Source organism: Dermacentor variabilis, chromosome 6 (genome assembly GCF_050947875.1).
Source record: "Dermacentor variabilis isolate Ectoservices chromosome 6, ASM5094787v1, whole genome shotgun sequence".
In the NCBI taxonomy this organism is placed as follows: Eukaryota; Metazoa; Arthropoda; class Arachnida; order Ixodida; family Ixodidae; genus Dermacentor; species Dermacentor variabilis.
In genome coordinates, this window is record NC_134573.1 from 57,221,917 (window position 1) to 57,243,505 (window position 21,589).

At 46.4% G+C, this 21,589-nt stretch overlaps 1 protein-coding gene across 5 annotated transcripts in view; it reads right to left on the reverse strand.

Annotated features, from left to right (window-relative positions):
• LOC142584798 (uncharacterized) overlaps nucleotides 1–21,589 on the reverse strand; it is an 84,015-nt gene that overhangs the window by 11,971 nt on the left and 50,455 nt on the right. For all 5 annotated transcript variants that reach the window (XM_075695070.1, XM_075695069.1, XM_075695067.1 and 2 more), the window contains 5 exons: nucleotides 11,644–11,685; nucleotides 6,600–6,626; nucleotides 5,831–5,857; nucleotides 2,872–2,898; nucleotides 2,127–2,156 (listed from right to left, as the gene is read on the reverse strand). In XM_075695070.1, coding sequence (XP_075551185.1) covers nucleotides 2,127–2,156; nucleotides 2,872–2,898; nucleotides 5,831–5,857; nucleotides 6,600–6,626; nucleotides 11,644–11,685 — 153 coding nt within the window. The remainder of the gene's footprint in view (nucleotides 1–2,126; nucleotides 2,157–2,871; nucleotides 2,899–5,830; nucleotides 5,858–6,599; nucleotides 6,627–11,643; nucleotides 11,686–21,589) is intronic.

Sequence of the window (21,589 nt, forward strand, 5' to 3'; positions counted from 1 at the left end):
AGCCAAAGTTTCGAGTGCAAACATTGAGATTGCCCATTGTGTAAAACATCGTAATAATAGGAGTACTACTTGCAAAAGAAAATAAACATTTTCATTAAAACAGGTTGCAGCCTACCCCTGAGAGAAAAAGGGCAAAATTCCTGTGATGATAACGTTCAGCATCGTACTTAACCACGGTTGGCGGGTGTTGTCGCGCGTCCTGTTATGCTAGGTACCCTGGAGCAAAAAAAAAAAAAAAATTGGGATAGGATGGGCCATGTGCTTGGCGTGCCCCCTTTTGGTGTAAAATAATTTACGTCCTTAAAAGGAAAATAAAAGATGTCTAAATCTGTCAGTTACACCCTTTTTAAAAGCAAGGGTGTGAGTTTTCGGCATATTTATACCCCTGTATACTTTTAAGGGCGCATATTATTTTACAGCTAGTGCTCCCTTGCTGCGCCTCTGGCTTCCGCCAAACTGTTTTTGCTGACCTGTAAGAGCTGTGGTGCGTCATTTTGGCGAATTATGGTTGGAAACTTCTGAGATAGTCCAGAGCATCAGCATTAACACAGCAAGCTGGGCTAGTTGGTGACTGATCATATTGCTGAAGATGGGCAACGCAACCCGTACGAAGAACGAAACGAAGGGGACGATACGGACGCCGACTGGCAACTGGTTTATTTTTTCAAACAAGTGATGAAATATGCAAAGAATGTGATCATGTGACGGGTACAAGGGGTGAAAGAGTGTCAGCCTATCTTGTAATTCCAAAACGCTGTTTTTTTCTCATGCAGAGAGATAGAAGTCTGGCTGACGCATCCGTGGTTTGTGTGCACAAAGTAAGCTTCTACCGTCTCGCGGTTGATTTTGTGCGGCAAAAAGTGTTTTGGGCAGACGGGTCGCTGCCTTAACATCCGCCTTAGGGAGCACCGAGCTGCTATCTGGAATTAAACATGCTCGAATCGGGGCGCATCGTAGAAATTGCTCATGCAAACGTTTTTTTCAAAGAAACTCGAATATTGTATAAAACTGAAAAGCAAATAGGCCGCGATATTGTATAGCTTGTATTGTATGCGTATCAGCCCAGGCGCATGAGTGAGCCCGACTTCTATCTCTCTGCATAATAAAGAAACCAAGTTTCTGACTGGCAAGATAGGCTGACACGCTTTCACCACTTCTACGCGTCACATGATCGCAACATAACATTCTCTGTGTTGCTTGTTTGAAAAAATAAACCAGTTGTCAATCTTCGCTCGTAGCGTCTTTTTCTTTTTGTCCTTCGTCTGGGTAGCACTGCCAACCCCTAAGGCTATGGCCACAAGGACACGTCGATTTATCACCCGGTAACGCTAAACGGGAACTGCATGGCGCGTTTTTCACTCACGAAAACGCGACGCTCGGTGAACGTCTGCGCCACCGCTGAGCGGCGGCGCCCGCGTGAGCACGGAGCGTGCGCGCCGGTCACGCCGCATTGGCCGGCTGTCCCGACGAGCTGCTCAGCACCAGACGCGCCGAGGGCAACACCATCTCGTGTCGTAGAGGGAACTAATGCGTGTCGTGGACTCGCGCTGCACTGTCATTGGTGGAAGCGGGCGCGGCAATGTGACGTGACGCGTTCTCTGCGACTCCCCACAGAATCACGCGGCCACGTGATTTTCGTGGGCGCGTTCGTCGAATCGACGCCCGGCAACCCCTCCCCCCCCCCCCCACCCCCGCCGCGCGTAAATCGCGCCACGCGGTTCCAGCTTTATAATTTCCTGTGTCTTAATCGAACCCCATTAGTGGTGATCCGTCACATGTAATGTGAAGGGTGCTGAAGGTGGGGAGGGGGAGAGGGGCATTGGTGAATATGACGGGATTTCCTGTGCGTATCAGAGTAACTTTACGTCACTTTGCTGCAAGCTTACAACCGCAAATTTCCCCCTTGGCGAACTTATATTTACAAGACAAGAATACTGCGTGTGTGAAGTTATAGCGCAATTGTACCCTTCACCAAATTTAAGCCGGCTACTGCAAATATTCAATGCTGACTCTTTCCGGCATTGCACAATCCTACACAAGTTTCATTCTGCTGAGGAATTCGACCAACGCACTTGTGTGTGCAGTGTCCGTGGCAGATATGTCGACCAATTAAATGTTTTACTTACAGAAACCGGTACCGGTCGGAGCTGGCGTGGCTGAAAAAACACAAATGCGGATTTGTACAAAAGCCAAGAATATTGCTTTCGAAGGCGTGAAACTGAGCATAACCAATCGAGAACGGCTATAACTCTACTGAAAAATATCCCCAGCACAGCTCACTGCTAAAAAGGCCTCGTACGCAAGCTGCTGTAAACCAACTCTTTTTCTCGCAGGTTATATTCTTAGAAATGTTAATCGCAGTCACTGCAGTACATTAAGCTAAATACAGAGGAAAATGTGATAGGTCCTCATGCAATTCACTCGTAATCCATTATTAAGGTTGGTTTTGCTATTCTTGGCGCCCGCGAATGCTCATATTGTGTTATCTACAGGTCAAAATTCTTTTGATGCATGCAAAATACCTTGGAAACGTGCATCCTGAGAGAAAAGGAACGTCAAGCTCGCTGGAGACCGAAAGAGTTGCACAGGAAAAAAACGTAACATTTCGGGAAGAGCACTTCTGGCTGTTTCGACACATGTGTTATGAAATTTTTACAAGCCTGCATGTTATAGGAACGCGTAAACGAGTACAGGTAAACATGCGACAGAAGCGAGAGTGCCTGGACATAGCGCCACAAATTTTTTGGCACCTCTATATACTAAGCAACAAATAATGTGGAGAGCTGGCGGCGCCCTATAATAGCGCCTGACTAAAGTGCAGCTTTTAAAAGATATGCTGAAGCTTGTTCGAGAAAAAGGAGGTAAACTCACTCGGTCTTGTCGCTGGTCGGAACGTCGCTGAAAACAAATTGTTGGTATGAGTATGTGAAAACACTTGGTAAGGTTGCAATAGTTCAGCGATAATTCATTTATTTATTTACTTATTTATCTATTTATTTATTATACAGGACTTATTGCAATCCCAACAAGGCATTATTGCAGGCGGGCTCATTGTACATTGTGCAACTGACAAAAAAAAAAAAAGAAAAGAACAAGCGCGAAGCTAAGGAAACCAAGCAAAAGAAAAGTAAAGCAAAAGCAAGAAAACCAACTGAACAGCCACCTTGTACTCGAAAAGCAATCCACGTAGCACGGTCGCGGGATCGCAATCATTAAGCGTTTTTGGCAGATTGTTGCACGCGGATATAATACGCGGTAATCACGAGTACTTGAACATATTGTTGCGGCACTGTACTTCATCTACCTTTCCGGCATCGTCGCGAGGACAGCGCACAAAATGTAACGACAGTAAGTTGTGTTCTTTCTTTATTCTGATCTTTTCAAATTATATTTCATATTTTGTTTATTGCAGTACACATTCACCGGAATATTATTTACTAAGGTATTTCTTCTTCGCGAACACTTCTAAGCAGTGGCGTAGCTAGGTCGTCTGGCACCCGGGGCCCCATAGGTCTTCTGTCAACTCCCCCCCCCCCCCCCCCTGATGTAGTCGAGGAAGGCGAGGATATCTACAATTTCCGGGTTTCAGCAGCAGTACAGCGCCTTGGATACCGCGCACCTTCCCCGGGTCCCCCCCTCCTTCTCTTTCTTTCCCAGAGATCGCGAATGCAGCAAGTATACACGCTGTCTTTCCTGCGCCAAATAACACAGGGTGCTGCACTGATAACGAGTGATAAGCCCATGCGCACATCTTCTGTCAGACTGTAAGGCTTGGCAGCCAATACAAATGCGGCATCGTGGAAAACATGACTCACGTCACAATAACAAAAAATATCTTTATAATAAAGTTTTAATTAGCAATTTTAGCGGCAATATGGCATTTGCAAAATTGAAGCCCGACATTCATATCTTGCCCAACAACAACTTCCCAAAAATCGTCGTAGGCACTATGGCACGCAGTATTTTGTCTGTGGGCAGCCCTGAACGAAAACGAAAATTTAATTGTTTCTCAGTGACGCTGATCTCCCCATCCTATTAGAAAACGCTACCTGCCTCCCCGCTGCGCGGGCGCCAATGCTATGACAATTACGAGTTCTCTTCATTCTGATAAATAAAGCCTTGGTTTCATATGCTGCTATACGGACAAATGTGATTATCCGAGCTGCGGTGCCACCGCAAGATTGGGAACAGAATAGAGCACGCTTCGCGTCTATTCTTGGCGTCACCATAAAAAAAAAGAAAGAAAAGGCCGCGATGAAGCCTGTGCCAGCGAAAGCTTGCACTACTGTTGGTTTGCACTCGCAATGGAGAGGATTAAGGGATCTACATCACTGGTCCACTATTTCACATTTCTTTCGCTGACGCCATATACTGGGCGCCGCCCGCAGTGCCAAAGTACTGTAGGTTGTAGCACCCAAAACGATTTTGTTTAAGAAGTTTTTGTTGAGTTAATAATATGACTTTGAGTCCTCAATTCTCGAATTGAAGTGCTTCCTCTATAAGTAATAATTACGGGATTTTTAAGGATATGGTTATTACTTATCTGCCTTATTTTTCGCGCTACCGAGTTCCTAGTAATCACAAAAACGCATAACTTCATAGAATCTCGATCGGGAAATATCGTTACAAAATTCCCCTTTTCTTTATAAAATTATGTGCAGCTGATACAGACACTGTACTTGTGACATGAAGTCACACAACAACAACAGTTTTCTGAAACTTTCGAGGGTAAGAAGGAAAGCGTGAAACATAACGGCAGGTTTCGCAGCGGCTTCTCGGAGCGAGCGGGAGAGGGGAAGTAAGAGCGAGCCGGACATCGCGGCGGGCCCGCGACTACAGCTTGTCGAGTGATACGCCGCCAAACTCGTCGGCCGAAGCGAGTCTGAAGACGATCCAGAGAATCCCATTCGCGACTTTTGACGGCCCCACTTATGCAACGTCGCTCGCAACGAACGCTTCACCGCAAACGCGAGCGCCGGCCGCGCTGGTTGAACGCCCTCTTGCTGCTGTCTTTGTTCGTCTTCGCTGCGCGTTCTGAACAGAAGAGGGATCCAACAGCCTCAACGCCTCACTGTATGTTTAGCGACTCCTGCTCCCAGCATGAACGCACAGCGCGAGCGCATCCCACATGAAACGTTCCGCTAAGGCGACTAGTTTAGCGACCATTTCGCCAATTAAATTTTTTAGCCCGCACATTCGTGCAATTATTTCGTGGGGTGTTGATAGAGCTGCAGCCGACGATTCTGCAGCCCAACGCATCGGGTGCATAAGCTCGGGCTACTGGATACCGGAACATTCTTTGCAATTTGCGCCCAGTCAAGCCGGCGGAAAGAGCGGTGTCTTCAGGCGTATATGACACACCCCTCCCCCCCCCCCCACTGGCCCCTTGCACCCGCCCCCCCGGCCCCCCCCCGCCTCCCCGCCCCTCCTCATCCTGTTGCAACGCCACTGCTTCTAAGTAAACATGATCGAATGCCCAACGATTGTCACCGCAAGGGGGGGGGGGGGGGGTGCTGAATTCTCCGTTAAATAAACACATAGCGCATCCGTTGAATAACAAGCGTAAGAAAACGCTGTGAAAATTATGTGGTCGTATATTTAATTCAGGCGGTTAAATTTTATAGAAAATGTTACTGGCAAACTGAGCTGCATAGGCTAGATGAATGCGTTCTTCAAAGCCAGAAATCAAACAGTAGTTAGTGATCACGTGTACGCGCAAAGACACGAATATGCACACAGATACACGCACAGACGCACACGCATACACACAGAGAACCCGCTCACACATGCATAACAATTCAACGACCTTAAACATGACACGATTACTCACAGAACGCCGTCCCCAAGTTGAGCGTTGCTGCAAAGTAAGTTAGGAATGCAGTCAGAAGCGTTAGATATTCTAAGAATTCATGTTGAATCTAACTCGTGCATCTAAAATATGAGCAAGGCTGCCATGTATGACCGATTAGGAATGAGCTATATTGAGTAAGACGATGAGCAAAACGTGAACAAGGTGAATGCACGGCTCCCGCATTCACCTTGTTCACGTTTTGCTCATCGTCTTGAATTTCCATCTCCCGCATTCCCCGCCTTTTCTCTATATTGAGTAAGGCATTTATACGTTTTTAGAGATTTTGAATTGTAGTTAGGTGGCTACCTGGGTTAGTCACAAACGTAGCATACTACTGAAAACCATTTCATCTAAAAAGCACTGCCACCTCTCCTTTTTGCTCTAGCAGGTGTAGCAGGGTCCTCCAAAATCACATCACTACCGCTCAAGGCAAGGCGCTACAGTTCCTGACATAAAGAAAAGCTGTCGTAGCACTATAAGCTTGTGAAGGCTGTAACTATCTATAACTAACGCAAGACGTACAACTATATACTACAACTAAGATTTCTGTGAATCCAGCGTTTAGCCATTTTTGTGTTATGTTCCCCGTAATGCGTCAAACCATCTAATACGGAGAATAAAACTGGCTCGCAGGAATAAGCACTTTCCGCATCGCAAAAATCGTAAGTTTTATGAAAGATATATAATACCGTCAATATTACCGCACGGCTGCGTTGAAGAGCCAGGAAAATGCAGAGTATGTACTTACCAAGTCGAGTTGGTGGCCGTAATGTCGCTGGAAGAAAAAAAAAGTTGTACGCAGATATGCATTACACCATTGAAATAAGTAAACAGCGCAATGAATCCAAATTTGTAACATGCACTCCATTTAAAGCACACCCTAGGCACAACACGTTTAAGCAAATGTATGCACTTAGGGGTGTATATTTGCCACACAACAATAATCGTCATCCGTCATGCTTCACTCTAAAAAAGTTTGCACCCTTATGGGTGTGTATCTGCCACAAAACAAAAATCGTTATCTGCCTTGCTCGCGTTTCCTTTCTTGAAAGCGCTGCGCCCCCAACGTTCCTGTCGGCAACGCTATGTCATGCCGATAACGCGCATGCCGTTCGTTAGTAGGAAGTACCGGTCTCGCAGCGTTAAAGAAATGAAATGCGGACAAAACAGATGACGATTGTTGTTGTGTGGCGAAAGGGTGTAATTTTGCTTAAGTGTGTACCGAGAAAACAGTACCTCGAGGTAGGGAAAATATAGCTAATATTTCCTGCAGAAAATTTCGGAGCTATGTGGCAGTGGATGGCGCAGAGGTTTCAAGACTAAATTATACTGATGTGCGTGCCTTCACCTGTACTTCAGCAACTCGAAACTCAAAAAAACGTCGAGTTTAGGCAGTTTTGTTCAGTGTGCCCTACTGGAAAAGCAGTGGCGCCATCTATGAGCTGTTCGGTTAACCACTGAGCTGACTTAGGCGAATACTTAAGCGTGGCGGCGGTAACTGGTGGTTGATTTTTGGGCTGGTACAGTCTACTTGGTATGACGTGTCGTCTTCAGTGGAAAAGATTGTGTGGTACCTTCTGCCGTGATTTAAGGGGTTTGGTCGAAATTTCTGATTAGTGTGTGCAAGACGTGCGCGCGTGTTTGAACGTACAATCAGCCTCGGAGAGAAGTTGTATATTTCTATATAGCTGGTTCGCGAATGTGCCCTTATTGCTACATTCGCCCTGTAAATTGTCGAGGATCGGTTTATAGGCAGCAATGAATAGTTCAAGAAGCATACCATATGGTTATAACAGTGTGAGTGTCGTTATGCTGCTTACTTCGACAAGCGCTCGAACTGGTATTTGTAGATATATTGCGCAACTAGTTCGTTTATTAGATGCACTACGACTAAGACGTATTCAAGCTATCAGACTGGGAAGTCTTAGCAGCGAAGATCAATGGCGGATATCTTAACAACCTTTGGTTTGCAGACATTGTCCTGTTCAGCCACACAGGAGACTGATTGCGACAAATCATTGAATACCTTAACCGCGGAAGTGCAAAAGCAAGCTTGAAGATTGATATGCATAAGACAAAGGTGACGTTCAGTAACCTGGGAAAGAAACAAGAATTCATGATCGCCAGTCAGCCTCTAAAGTCTGTACAGGAGTACGCTTACCTAGATCAATTTCTCACAGGGGACACTCACCACAAGAAGGACATTTGCACAAGAATAAAAATGGGTTGGGGAGCATACGGCAGGCATTACAATATCCTGACTGGAAGCTTACCAGTGTCATTAAAAAAAATTTAGAATCATTCCATTTTACCAGTGCTAACATATGGGGCCAAAGCTTCGAGGTTAACAAGGAAGCTCGAGAACAAGCGAAGGACTGCGAAAAGAGCGATGGAATGAAAATGTTAGGCGTTATGTACGAGACAAGAAAAGAAGATGCGGATGAAAGAGCAAACGGGGATCACCGATATTGTAGTTGACATTAAGAGAAAAAATAGAGCTGGGCAGGCTATTTATTGCGTAAGGTAGATAACAAGCGGACAGTTGCAGTTACAAAATAGATGCCAAGGGAAGGGAAGCGCAGTCGAGGTCAGCGGAAAACTAGGTGGGGTGATAGATGGATACGCTCAAAACGGCTGAACTAGGCAAATGATGCTATTCGCATAAAAATTATTTCAATTTCTACAGTGCTGCCCGGGGTCGAACCCACGTCAGACGTATTCAGGCAATCTCATTTGAACATATTATTACGATATCATCGAGCGATGCTCAAGAAACGAGCCACCGCGAGAACGACGATGAACTTGGTCGGTGCGCTTGGCGCGAGCGAATGTCGGCATGGCTGCCTGGCTCCAGTGTAAATAGCCTGTAAATAGCCTCTTCTGTCTGTGTCTTTCCACACGCAATATTCTGGTGGAGGTCAGCGATCCCCGTCCTCACCACGGAACTCAGAAGTGGTCGGCACACCGGCTTCACGCGCGGACTTCGCTGCGGCGGCTCTATAGTCGGCGCAATGTGTCTGGTGGAGAGCGCGACATAGCAGCTCACCTGAACATACAGTTACGTATGACACGTTTCAGCAGTTGTAATACGCTTTGTCGATGCATTGCTTCATTGCTAATCACACTAACACCGACATTCACCGTGAGATAGGTTATGCCAGGTTTTAATGCGATTAGCCTTCTTAGAGTACTTCACGGACTAACTGGGGCTATCTATCTATCTATCTATCTATCTATCTATCTATCTATCTATCTATCTATCTATCTATCTATCTATCTATCTATCTATCTATCTATCTATCTATCTATCTATCTATCTATCTATCTATCTATCTATCTATCTATCTATCTATCTATCTATCTATCTATCCATCTATCTATCTATCTATCTATCTATCTATCTATCTATCTATCTATCTATCTATCTATCTATCTATCTATCTATCTATCTATCTATCTATCTATGCCTCTAGCGATTTTAACTTGAACCTGCAACCATGTGCAGTCCGTTGTCTATGCCTTAGAGCATCGGCTGCTGTTCTGAGAGCACAGGATCTGAAACTAACCAGCGCACCACTGCCAACTGACCATGGCTGCAAGTGGCTACGGAAGCTCGATGAGGACGAAGAATACGTCTGCAAGCACCATCGCGAGCTTGAATAGTCTCTGTCAAGTAAGTCTGTTTCCTAATTCACTAAAATTTATACATTATCTTGATTTACTTTCTCTTTCAAGTTTCCTTCCCCCCCCCCCTTTCCTTGTAACCGCCCGCTTCTTGACCGATCCCCCGTATTGGGTAAGCGCCATGAAATTAGGAGCAAGCAAGTAAGACATCGCACGATTCCGTTCCGCATGCTTCGCTCGAAGCCCAAAAATGCGTGGCTTCCGGAGTATATGCGAGGGGAGCACTTGGCGCCGAGCGGGCCTCCGTCGGCATGGTGCCACGGCAAGTGGGTGGGTTCGATCACAACTTTGGCCGCGGTACCATACACTTTATACTTCGCTCGTATGCATCTACTTCGGTATCAATCGGCCTCTGCTCATTGACATCGGTGACAAACACGAATGCGTCTGTTGCTGATGTCTACTAGCGCTGCTGCTTAATAGCACCGCTGAAATCGGTGGACGTTTGATTCTAAATTGGACACATGCATATATTATCATCTGTATATATTAAAATATACAATATTAAACTCTAAAAATGTGTATGCAAAGCAATTATGCTGAAAAATATACATTGTGAAACAGAATGTGTCACACAATGTGGTTTCTTTTCGGTTAATTTCACCATCACAAGAATAAACATCTGCCGCGAGAAATTATGCTTAACGCGTTACCATCACCAATCTCCATAGAATGAATGCGCCGTGTTCATTTTCTTGTTTTTTTGTTTTTTTGACACATCTTCTCATGAAAAACTTGGCTTCTTCACTGGCCTGGTTCGTCCGTAAAAACTAAAGCACTATCCTAGCACGCGCACCTCGTCAATGCCGAAGTGAGCCGCCCAGAGAATGGGACACGTTCGCTGCCTGTCGGCGACTAAAAGGACCGTCCACCGTTCTTCATGGAGTTTCTATTAACGCGATAGCGTTAAGGAGCTCGTGTCGCAGAAAAGCCGGTGTCGTCGGCGTCGGTGTCGGTGTCGGCGTCCGCGGCGTTGGCCGTGAGCGATAAATCACGGCAGGCACTTCATAAATAAAAAGCAACTTCCAAGATGGGCTGGGTGGGAATCGAACCAGGGTCTCCGGAGTGTGAGACGGAGACGTTACCACCGAGCCACGAGTTCGATGCTTCAAAGCGGTACAAAAGCGCCTCTAGTGAACGCGGTGTTGCCTTAGAAACGAGCTGTTTCTAAGGCTCAGGCGTGCGTCGCTTGCTCAGGCGCTCATTTCGTTGTCGCGCCGAACGCTGCGTTGCTCAACGCTCACCGCGTCCGATGCGGGGCGCGTAGTCGCTGCGCCGTAGCCCAATAACCCTTGGCGGGTCGACGGGAACGCTGTCGCGTTCCACTCTTGAAGGCGAAGCTTAAGCGTCCTCCAATTTTTTTGTAGCGCAACAGAAACCTCATTATTCAAAGTGCCTAAACCTGTGGGGTTTTACTGGAACATGAGCCAATATGGTTAAAACAAAATTTCTACCGGCGTAACATCTGAAAACTGTCTACAGACGGCCATAGCATCGATTGATGCATGTGATGGCAATCTTGGAGGCCATGTATCAATGCACCACTCCGTTTGTTTGCAGAAGGTAGCGCCACTTTTCAATACGCGCTAGCTAGAAACGAGAAAGAAATTACTCTCTCACGCAACGAAAAGTTAGCAGAAGAGCCTAAAATACAATTTAAGGCAACACAATATTGTATCGTAGGAAAATAGCTCCGTGCGATGCTTTTTGGTAAAGAGACGATGCCCGGATGGATTTCACGGTTTCACTGTAAGGGACGCCACATGTCATTCTTGTACAACATTCAGAGCCAAATCAAAACTATAATTTCGTGTTCATTCGTTAGAAGCACGCTTGTTTCCGTCAACATAACAATCATACTTGTCATTCTCATCACAATCCAAAGACACATTCCCAGCGGTAGATAGCACTTTAATTTCCGGGCAAACTAGGCTATTCAGCATACTAAGTGTTTCTTTTAGCGATGCCTACTAAAAGATTGCAATCTGGTCGTGAAATCTGAGAAAAAACAATACAAAAGTCGTTGAAAAACTAATTTTCATTGTTACAATAAAAACGCAAGTGACTGCACTTCTAAGCGTGGAAAAAACAAACTGAACACAACTTACTTGTGGCTGGCAGCGTGCCGGAGCTCAGAGCACTAGCTGGCACTGAAACACGTGATAAGCAGGGTGCAATCAGATGTGAGAATACATGCGTCTATCGCGAGCCTCATATACAAAAAAGTGCTTTACTGTATTGATGCATAAGGAGGACCTATATTAAGGAAGTCCGCAATAAGGTGACACATATGGAAGTGCGAGACAATGCGACAATTTTGCAGAACACAAGGCCAACCATATCAGGCTGTCATACGTGGCAGACAAACGGACATCCCAACATAGAGCAAATACTTATACCAACAGTATCGGCTTTCTCACAAGACGATTGATGCAACAGTTCGCAAGGCAAGCACTTGACGCAAAACACAGGGCACGTTCTCCGTAGTTTGATATATATCTGTAATTGCACGAATAACATGTAGGCTTAGAATAAACAAGCGCATGGGCGGAATTGGCCGTAGGCAGCAAGTTGAGTTTCACGTAACATAAGACTCCATCAGTTTTTGCTACAGGTGGCGAAGCAGGGAATAACAGTCAACAAGAAGTAAGATTTGCCTTTTCTTTACTAGGCTTTAGAACCGACACAACCCAGGTCATCTTCCGTGGTGAATATATGCTTCCGGTTTCCCAGTCGTAGTTAAGTCAAGGAGCGCAACTTCAACTCGGTACCCCTTTATGACCAAGTGCAATTATCTTAACGTAAAGCACGCGTCTAAAGCTGATAGAATAGGACGTAAAAGGTGTTCCAATCTTTCACTTGCTCTTCCTACTGAGTAGACATTGCAAAGTCCTCGCTAGAGAGTATATGAATTGGTCATTTATAACAGGAAAGGGGCAGCAAAGTTTCGAAGATTTCTTTCGTGGAGCAAAGGCTAAGTATTACTCCACATATTCTTAACACGATGTTATGGCTGGCATAGAGGCTTGCGCGTAACAAGGCGATTCCAACATGAATGACTGGCTTTCAACAGTGCTAAATATATTACCATGGTTATGTTAAGGCCCGCGGAACTTCTGCGCACTGTATGCTTTGGAAAATCGATACAATTGTACTGTGTGCGTCGGTGAAGGAAAGCAGAAAAGGGTACTGTACACATGGCACTGAGCAATGATGGACTATATGACGTCGTCATAGCCTAGGTGTACTAAGAGCACACCAGGAAAACTGGTGGACAGGGCGGTGGGCAATATCTGAAATTGGGGAGCAGGAAACCTTTACATTCGACGGCCATACACTACGCCTTCGGAAGGTACAGAATGTGCGCACCATTTCTACCGAAATAGGCTACAGAGCGTCGTTGGTGTTTGCTTGTGTGGCGAACAAAAACTGGCTGCAAGAAAAGTTCTACGCTGGGCAAGCTCTCAAACAATGAAGTTCTGTTTAAGGAACCGTAAGTTGTTTTCAATTACAAATTCCTCTGGCCTTACCTAAACTTAGATAACCCCCACAAGTAAGTGACATAACGCAGAAGACAATGAGCGGTGATGTGCCGCAATATGTTTTTTTCATGATATGCCCAATACGAAAGTAGCAGCATCAAAGCATCCGTAGTGATGTCTTATTGACAGACTCTTTGCAGCGTCCTTGCTGCTCACAATAAAGAAAGTAATGTGGAGGAAAAGACTAGTAAGAGTAAACACTCCCGAATTAAATGTCTGTTGCCACGCGTAACATACCGCAAGAACTATTTTGTGGCTAGAGCGTATGTGGTTCACATGGACTCCACTATGGATCTAAACTTGCGTGTGTACTTTTACTGTAAAAGGAGTGGGACGACACGAACAACGTCCGTTAAAATTGACATTACTATAGCAGTGTGGTCAAAGGGGCTGGTTGGTTCATCTTCAGAATAAAAACAGGAACCGCGAAACACAGGACGAGCGAGTGAAGAGCACAGGACAGCGCTCTGTCCTGTGCTCTTTACACGCTCATCCTGTGTTGCGATGTTGCTATTTTTACTATGACTTTACTATACACCACACCTAATGTTCAGCTACTAAACATAGATGTACAAAATATGATTAAAGGAAATTTACGTTGTGCAGGTTTATTTGTGCATTTCTATAGCTCAGTGTCTAAAGTTCTTCAAGTATGTTATTTTCCATTGTCGGCTACTGTAACACTCATCTGGAACGCAATTTGCTTTTATTACAAATCCCTATGTCCCTGTAAGTTATTGGCAGTCGCTGATCGTGCAGTCTACGCCTGATAAGTCGTCCTTCGTCAAACATCTTGAGCAGCGCAAAATTTTCAAATGGGGCCTTCTTGTGCGGCCGAAATTCACACACGTACAGCGACTGTTGTCCGTATATGACTTTCCGCCGAAGGATGGATACAGCGCGCAATGCTGTAAGAAAGCGTCCCCAGCCCACCGACTCGGATTGCGCAACGCAGATGCCAGTGTCCTCGTTTCCGCGTGTCGGATCGTCCGCTTGCGTAGATAATCACATAAGACAGGGAGCACGGCGCCCAGCGCGTGTTAGCCGCGCAGAAGAATGAATGTTAAAAGCAGGAGCCTCAGGCTGACCTGCCGCGGGGAATTTCTCAATAGCCTTGCGAAAGCGAGATCTCGCTGCAACCGGCAGTTAGCGTCGCAAACCGCACACCGATATCACCACCGCCTGTTGTGGCGAGGTCGGACGACGAGAGCCTGTACGACCCGGTAGCCGTCTAGACGATCGCGCTGGCTGTGTAGTCTAGGTCAGGCGAACGGTTTCGAGTGTTCACCCTAGCGCACTTCGAGAAACGGCAGTCAGCAAACAACACAGAAGACGTTCGAAAATGACGACAAGAAAATACAAATGTTAATGCAACACGCATCGCGACGAAGCGCAAGCGATCTACCTCGTCACTTGTAAGCGCGGACACATTGAACCAAGAAGAGTTGACAGCAACCATGCGGCCGATGAGCAATAATAGCATTTTACAGTTTTTCTCTGCTCAGAGACATGACCTATCGAATTTCTTCGTACTACTCCAATCGTCTACCCATTCTGAACACGCTTAAGCTCTACTGTAGAAAAGCCCAGCGCATTGGCTCATGCAGTGTATTTAGGACGCTCTGCTACTGATCACCAGGTCGCGAGTTCATTGTTATGCCGCGGCGTCCACATTCCCATGGAAGAAGAATTCAAAAGCGGTTAATAGGAAGTTTGCCAATGTGGTGGTTCTCATCATGCAGCTCATGCTTTCAGACATTCAAAGCACTGAATTTGTGCAAGCGTGACTTCAGTAAAAAGGGACAGCTGCAGTATTTGCACTTAGCGAAGCTAGACATTCTCATCGAGCCGATAGAGGGATGATGCTTCGTGACGCGTCACTCGAGTATGACTTACAGCCAACGTGCTATATATAGCTTTAGAGACCAGAGAATTGTGTCGCACTACACTTGCATTTAGAGCAGTTAGTGTTCCCTCTCAAGAGCTTGCAATATTCTTAGTGCTCATTGTAGTGAGAGACGTCAGCATTTAGAGCACTGCATGGCCCGGGGTTCTCGAACCGGACCCGGCAATTGTAAATGCCTACCAGCCCGGCCCGAGCCCCGCCCGGCGAATCAAAGCGAGGCAAGGGTCCGTTCTGAACAGGAAAAATAATTTCACCTACTTGACACCGCCAGGCCCGGACGCAAATCAGGCGCGACTGAGGCCCTAACGTGGCGTCGAAAGCAAGGTGTTTCTAATAGCAATAATCGATGTTTCCTAATTGAGTAAATCATTTTAGAATAAGGCCTCAGGGTAGAGAAAGATGACCGGACATACAGGGTACTAGGGGCATTTATTCAACTATGGTGTGTTATTCTTACTTTTCTGGAAATGAAGCGGTGGGAACCGTTTAGAGGCGTTTTGGAGCACATTTGCTCGCAGGCAAAATGATTTGCAGGATTGTCGTCACTTCAGTAGCAGGTTGCCATATCAAGACAATCAGAAGATGAGAGCTAAATTTATTGCCTTTGTTGCAAGTACTCTCGACCTTGGCTATAAGGAACCACGATTACCGCGAAACGCAATCCGTGATCGGTGCCCACTGAAGTGCATTAGTATTCAGTCGTTTAATTATGCCTGAACACCGCGTGTTGTGAGCACAGCAGCGTGACGCGGAGAAGGAGCTTTTAGTAGTCATATACTCTAGTAGCCGTACTGGCACTCGGTTAGTATTTTTATGTAGGAACCAAGCAAATCATGTGGAGGGATAATTTACAGTGTGCCACGTAAATGTAGTCCCATATGATCAGACGCGCAGTAACGATTTCTTGCGTAGGGTACTCGAGCGTCAAAGTGTTTTCACTGGTTCATTCGATATATGTATATATATATATATATATATATATATATATATATATATATATATATATGTATATATATATATATTTACGTCACGAAAGAAACCGGGTTTAGTTAACGCGAATCAAGGCGAGCCTGAGATAGGATAGGATAGGATATCCTTCTTCGATGGGATGGGGTAAAACGTCCTCCTCTTTCTCGTCTGCTCCCCCATACTTCTCCATCTACTCATGGGCTAAATTTACCGTAATATTTCTCCCCTCCTTGACGAAGCCCGCCGGACGAGTCAGTTAAGTTCTCCGAGTGAAGCCTTCAGACGAGCGACGTGTACAACCGTAGTCTTGGAAAAGTAGCAGTGAGACGCGACAGTTGATAGTTTACCTCACTTAGCGTGTCAACGACAACGTACGAATTTCCTGACACAGGCCATGCTTCCGCACCGCACACCGCAGCACGACAAGATCTCCTGGAGAAGAGGGGACTTTCCGATTGTGTCGGTCGTACCGGGCCTTTGACCGGTCTTGCCAAGCCAGAGTAAGCCTATGCGGGCTAAGCGTCGAGCTTCATCAGCCAGACGCAGAGTCTCGCAGATGGAGATATCGTCATGGGTGGAGAAAGAAAATATGGTGTCCAGGGTGAGGCGCAGCAGACGATTGTAGGGGAGGAAATATGGGTTGTAGCCAGTAGTTATATGCTTCGAAGTCTTAAAGGCGGTGTAAAGAGGGCAAAATTTTGCCCCGGTCTTTATGGTCAGATGCGACGTACATGGATAACATGTTCACCAGTGTGTGGTTCGTACGCCCGCTCAGCCCATTTGTTTGCGGGTGATACGGTGTCCAATGGCGAAAGCTGGAAGCGCACAATCGAGGAAGCTGTTCTACGAATCTGCAGTAAACTGGCGGCCGTGGCCGCTGATGATGGCTTGAACAGGGCCGTGACGGAGAATGATCGAGTGCAGCACAAGAAGGGAAACTTGGCTGGAGGTTCCAGATGGTAAAGGTGTCGTCTCACAGTACCGAGTCAGATATTCGGCAGCTGCGATGATGCAACGCTTTCCTTTCGATGAGCGAGGAAAGGAACCCATGAGATCAATTCCCACTTGCTCGAACTGAGAGCTAGCAGACGTCAGTGGTTGTAGGAGTCTGGCTGGCGTGGTAGTGGTCTTTGAAGAAAGCAAGCTTCGTGCTAGCGAGCACCACTGCGTTTTCGCCTGAAGGGTTGACAATCCATAATTTAGAGCACCGCTGAGCCATTGACACTAGACAATGTGGTAGAAAAATGTTCTTCGTGCACGTTAAATGCGCAGGATCTACTGCCGCGTCGAAGGCCTGATGATTGCTACTAGCACAGCCCACCAGAACGCAGAGCGGACAAAGCAGGTGCGGGAGTGTCCTCACAGGCATGAAATGCAGCGTCCTCGCTTGGAGCATCCTGCCTGAGCGCCTACGAAATGCCGCCACTTTCTTTCAACAGCGAATCTCCAGTGACCTCACCTCCACTGGCTACGCTCTCTAGTTTTCCAGTTGTGGTGACCTTGAACGGTGTCATGGTGAAGGAGACCGGTGCACTCGAGGAGCAAGAGGCGACGTCACGCTGAGGTCAGAAGCGGGAGAGTGGTTCCGGAACTTTCCTTGCCAAAAGTTGCCGCCTGAAGGCGATTGCGCCATTGAAGGCCATTGGGTGTTGGTGTGGTGAGGACAAAATCAGGATATGTGGCCAATAACACCGCAGACCTAGCACGTAGGAAGCGAACGGCTTTTTCGGTAGTCGTCAGAACAGTCAGGCACTTCAACACGCGTAGGACGAGTGACTGGGTCATAACGCAGAGCACTGCCACTTGTGGGACGTCCAGAGGAACAGGTGTAACGAGGGCGATGTTCAAATTGGGTATCCGAAGAGCTGTTGCTGCTCGATGCCGGTGGGCGTCAGTACTCTGATAAATCTGCGAAGTTAACCGACGGATGCCACACATGCGGAGGTGGAGAAGTGGGTCGGGCTTGCGAAAAGGAGGCGTCAGAGGCTTCAGGCAGGCGACGTGCCGTCTCGTTGTGCCTCTTCGCCGACGATCTGTCTTATGGTCGACGCCAGGTCAAATGAAGAGCTCATGTCGATACTGAACACAGTGTTGACATGGGCCAATTGGCCGAACTCTGGCGTTATTCGGCGCATCTCCAGTGCCTCGAACGTACAGCAGTGCTTCATGACGTCAGACATTGAAGCGACACTGTCCTTGCCGATCAGGAAATTGTAGACATCTTCTGCTATGTCCTTATATACGTGCCCCACTTTGTGTCTTCCCCCGCCATTATGGCGTTGGCTTGCTTGCACAATTTCCAAATATCCTCGATGTAAGTAGTGCAACTCTCACCTAGTAGCTGTGCTCTCTGTGCGTTTCTTTTTGCCACTGTATTATGAAAGCATTTCTTTAGCTCAACGACAAAACGCTCCCACGTCGTGAATAATTCTTTGTGATTTTCAAACAACATCAGGGAAATGTCAGTGAGTGCCAAGACAACGTTGATTAATTGGTCGGTAGTGCCTCAGTCGTTGGACTTGCTTACACGTTGGTAATGCATAAGCCACTCGTCCACATCTTGACCTGCTTTCTCGGAGAAAACCCGTAGTTTTCGGTAGTATCACCACGTGCTAGCAGGCATCGGACAGTGAACGTCTCCATCGTTGGACATGTCAGCAGGCAAAGGTGGTAGTCCGGGGAGGTGACGACTCCGGCGAAGAATAAATGGATCCGGGTCCGTCGTTACTTCAATTACTCCGCAACCTGCACAAAAACTGTTACGACAGGAAAGAAACGGAGTTTATTTAAAAGGAATCAGGGCGAGCCTCACACGCTGCAAAACGTCCTTGTTCTTGTTCTTGTCGCTCTCCTCTTCTTCGTGTTCTCCCCCACACTGCTTCCACTCATGCGCTACATTTACCGTAATAATATATATATATATATATATATATAAGAAACTAATTTATTTATGTACCCCTTGTAAGAACTTGCTTGCCCACCTCGCTCACAGAACGAGCACCCTCTTATTCAACTTGAAGTTAATTCCCGTCGCATGCATCTCAAGCTATGTCTTTGGGTGGCATAATCTTCTGTTCGCCTCATAATGAAATGCTAAATTAAATGCAGTCAATAACAAACGTTTCATGCTTGCTTCTTGAATGCTTGGTGTGGTTTTATATATTATAGCATTTGTGACGTCTAGTTGATTATATATAGCCGAAAATATTGGTGAAGATGAACCAAAGATGGTATAAATAGCTGTGTGAAGCTATCGTCCGTCTTTCTTTTAATAGTTTCATTGTTAATGCAGAAGACAAACGCGAACTGAGCAACAGATTGCTGAAAATTGTAGCAATAGGACAAAACGACAGCCACAGATTTGAGTTCAAGCTTGACTACACATATATCATTTTATTTAGCGATGCGAACGTGTACACGCTTCCAGATTTAGAAGGCATACACTTATTCAACGTGAAGACGGCATGGTGATTATACTACGCCATGCCTTCTCCAACCTGCGTGCTTTTAACAGTATGACCATAACAATGGCTCCTGCTTTAATAGAGTTCACTTTTCGTTTTAATAGTGTTGTTTTCTACTGGGTTGGAATATTTACTCTACACCGCTATTTTCCTACGTCGGGGTTTCACGATAAACACAGGCAACTTCGTAGACGCTAACTGGCACTCCGGGAATTAAGTCGATTAAGTCGCTCCTCAGCCGTCAAGTTCCGCAAATACGTCTTTAGTTTCTGTGCGGTCAACTGCTCTCAATAACTTGAGGAGTGTGGGGATGTTCGGGAGCAGGTCTCCGTCAAAGTCAACGAGAGTGTTAGCGTCGCGTGTGATCTTTTCCCCTTGCAGGGCCTGCCATTTCGCGTCACAGGTGTCGCACTCCCCATTTAGCATAGGGAACTGTGCCGTTCTCATATGTTCGACGTAAGATTCAAAGGGGGGGCTGCGGAGGTCTAAGGTTACCTTTGGCAACGGTCCTGGGCAGGACAAATTGGAAGCTCTGCATAGTATTGTGGTCCGGTGTGCGGTGGTTGGCGGAAAGGCGCTCGAGAGAGGTTCGTAGATTGTCGATGCAGAACTAAGAGAAGAATTAGCCCGATATTTATGTCTGCCGACCGTGCGTGCTTAGCACTTTTCCGCTCACTCCGAACTTGCTCGGTCAGTCTGCGTGGATCTAAAACGGAAATCCCCTTCGTTCGCATCGAGGTGAAAAGGAAACCGTTAAACGCCAGTCTCTTTAACCACAGTGGGAGGGACGACTTAAGCGACTCTCTTTATGCCTGGCTATTGACATACGCTGGAGAAATCAGTTTCTTTGCACGTAAACCGGCACGTGTGTCTTGCTGCAGAGAAATAGGCGCATCAACCCTTGTACACGTGTATTCCTCGTTCACTTGCAAAAGCGGGCGAAGAGTTTCATTTGGGCGTGCGGTGCCTTAGCGCACCTTTGAATTCGTGTTGGCATATAAATGCAAAATATGCATCGCCTCTCCCCTTCCATACGTGACGTGGTGGTATAGCTAAAAGGTGGCCATCACTGTACACGGGCAGGAACGGTGGGCGTTTGTTTCACAGAAGTTCGGTGGCCGCGAGGCCACTAAGCTTATGGGCGCCTACAGATTGGGTGCTTATGGTTCGACGTAAGGGGACATCCCCGGCCAGAGAAACCGTAACTGTCTCGTTCAATCCGGAGATCTGGCTAATGAAATGTGAAGCTGCCCACGCCTTGTTTAATGTCACTGTGTTCCTGCACGCTACAGCACTGTCACGGTAGTTCCACGGAGCTCGCAGCATATAGTCGAATAAGATGATCACATGCGTTAATGCTGGCACGCACGGAAGCAAGCTCTGCGCATCCGTGTTGGCACGGACCTTTCGTTTCAGTGGAAGGCGCCAGCTTTCACATAATTTATTGCGTAGTCCCCCACTACGGCGTGCCTCATTATCATATATCGTGATTATGGCACTTAAGACACAAGAAAACCCTGGCTTACGTTCGGATTCACACGAGCGTGCTTTGCATCACAACAATAGTGGTTTGGTTTTCACACATCTTCCCTGCTTCTGACATTTGAGCTTGAATTTACTTGCTTTGCTTCAAATTTACTTTGAATTTACTTGCAGAGCCCATGCAATGTTGAACCTGAAATGTGGGCTAGTTGACGTCGGATAATTATTAGCTGCAGCTCAACAGGAAGAAAATGGACGAAAATACAGTAAAGACACAGAGCTGACCCTCAAATGAATCCTGTTTGAAAATGTGCAGACTTGAATGTTCCAAAAAGCCGGCCCTAGAATAAAGCTAGTGTTATGCAAACATTCCAGCACGGAAAAAGAAAATTGCAGGAATGTTTGCATAAGACGTGCAGCCTGAAACCAGTAGCACTTTTTAAAACCTGGAAATCGCCACATGCTTATATTTTTCTGCTTTTTGTATCGCAAGTTAAATTCTTTTAAGAGTCAGTGTGTTGTGTTTGCTTCGCTTCTGTCTCGTCTTGCAGTCTTGCTGCACGAAATAATGAATGTTGCACCTGACAGACAGACGTACGCAAACACTAACATTTTTTCTTACAACCACTCGGAAGCTACCACTCGGAAGCTATTAACATGCACATAATGTAGGGGAAGTTATGCTTATCAG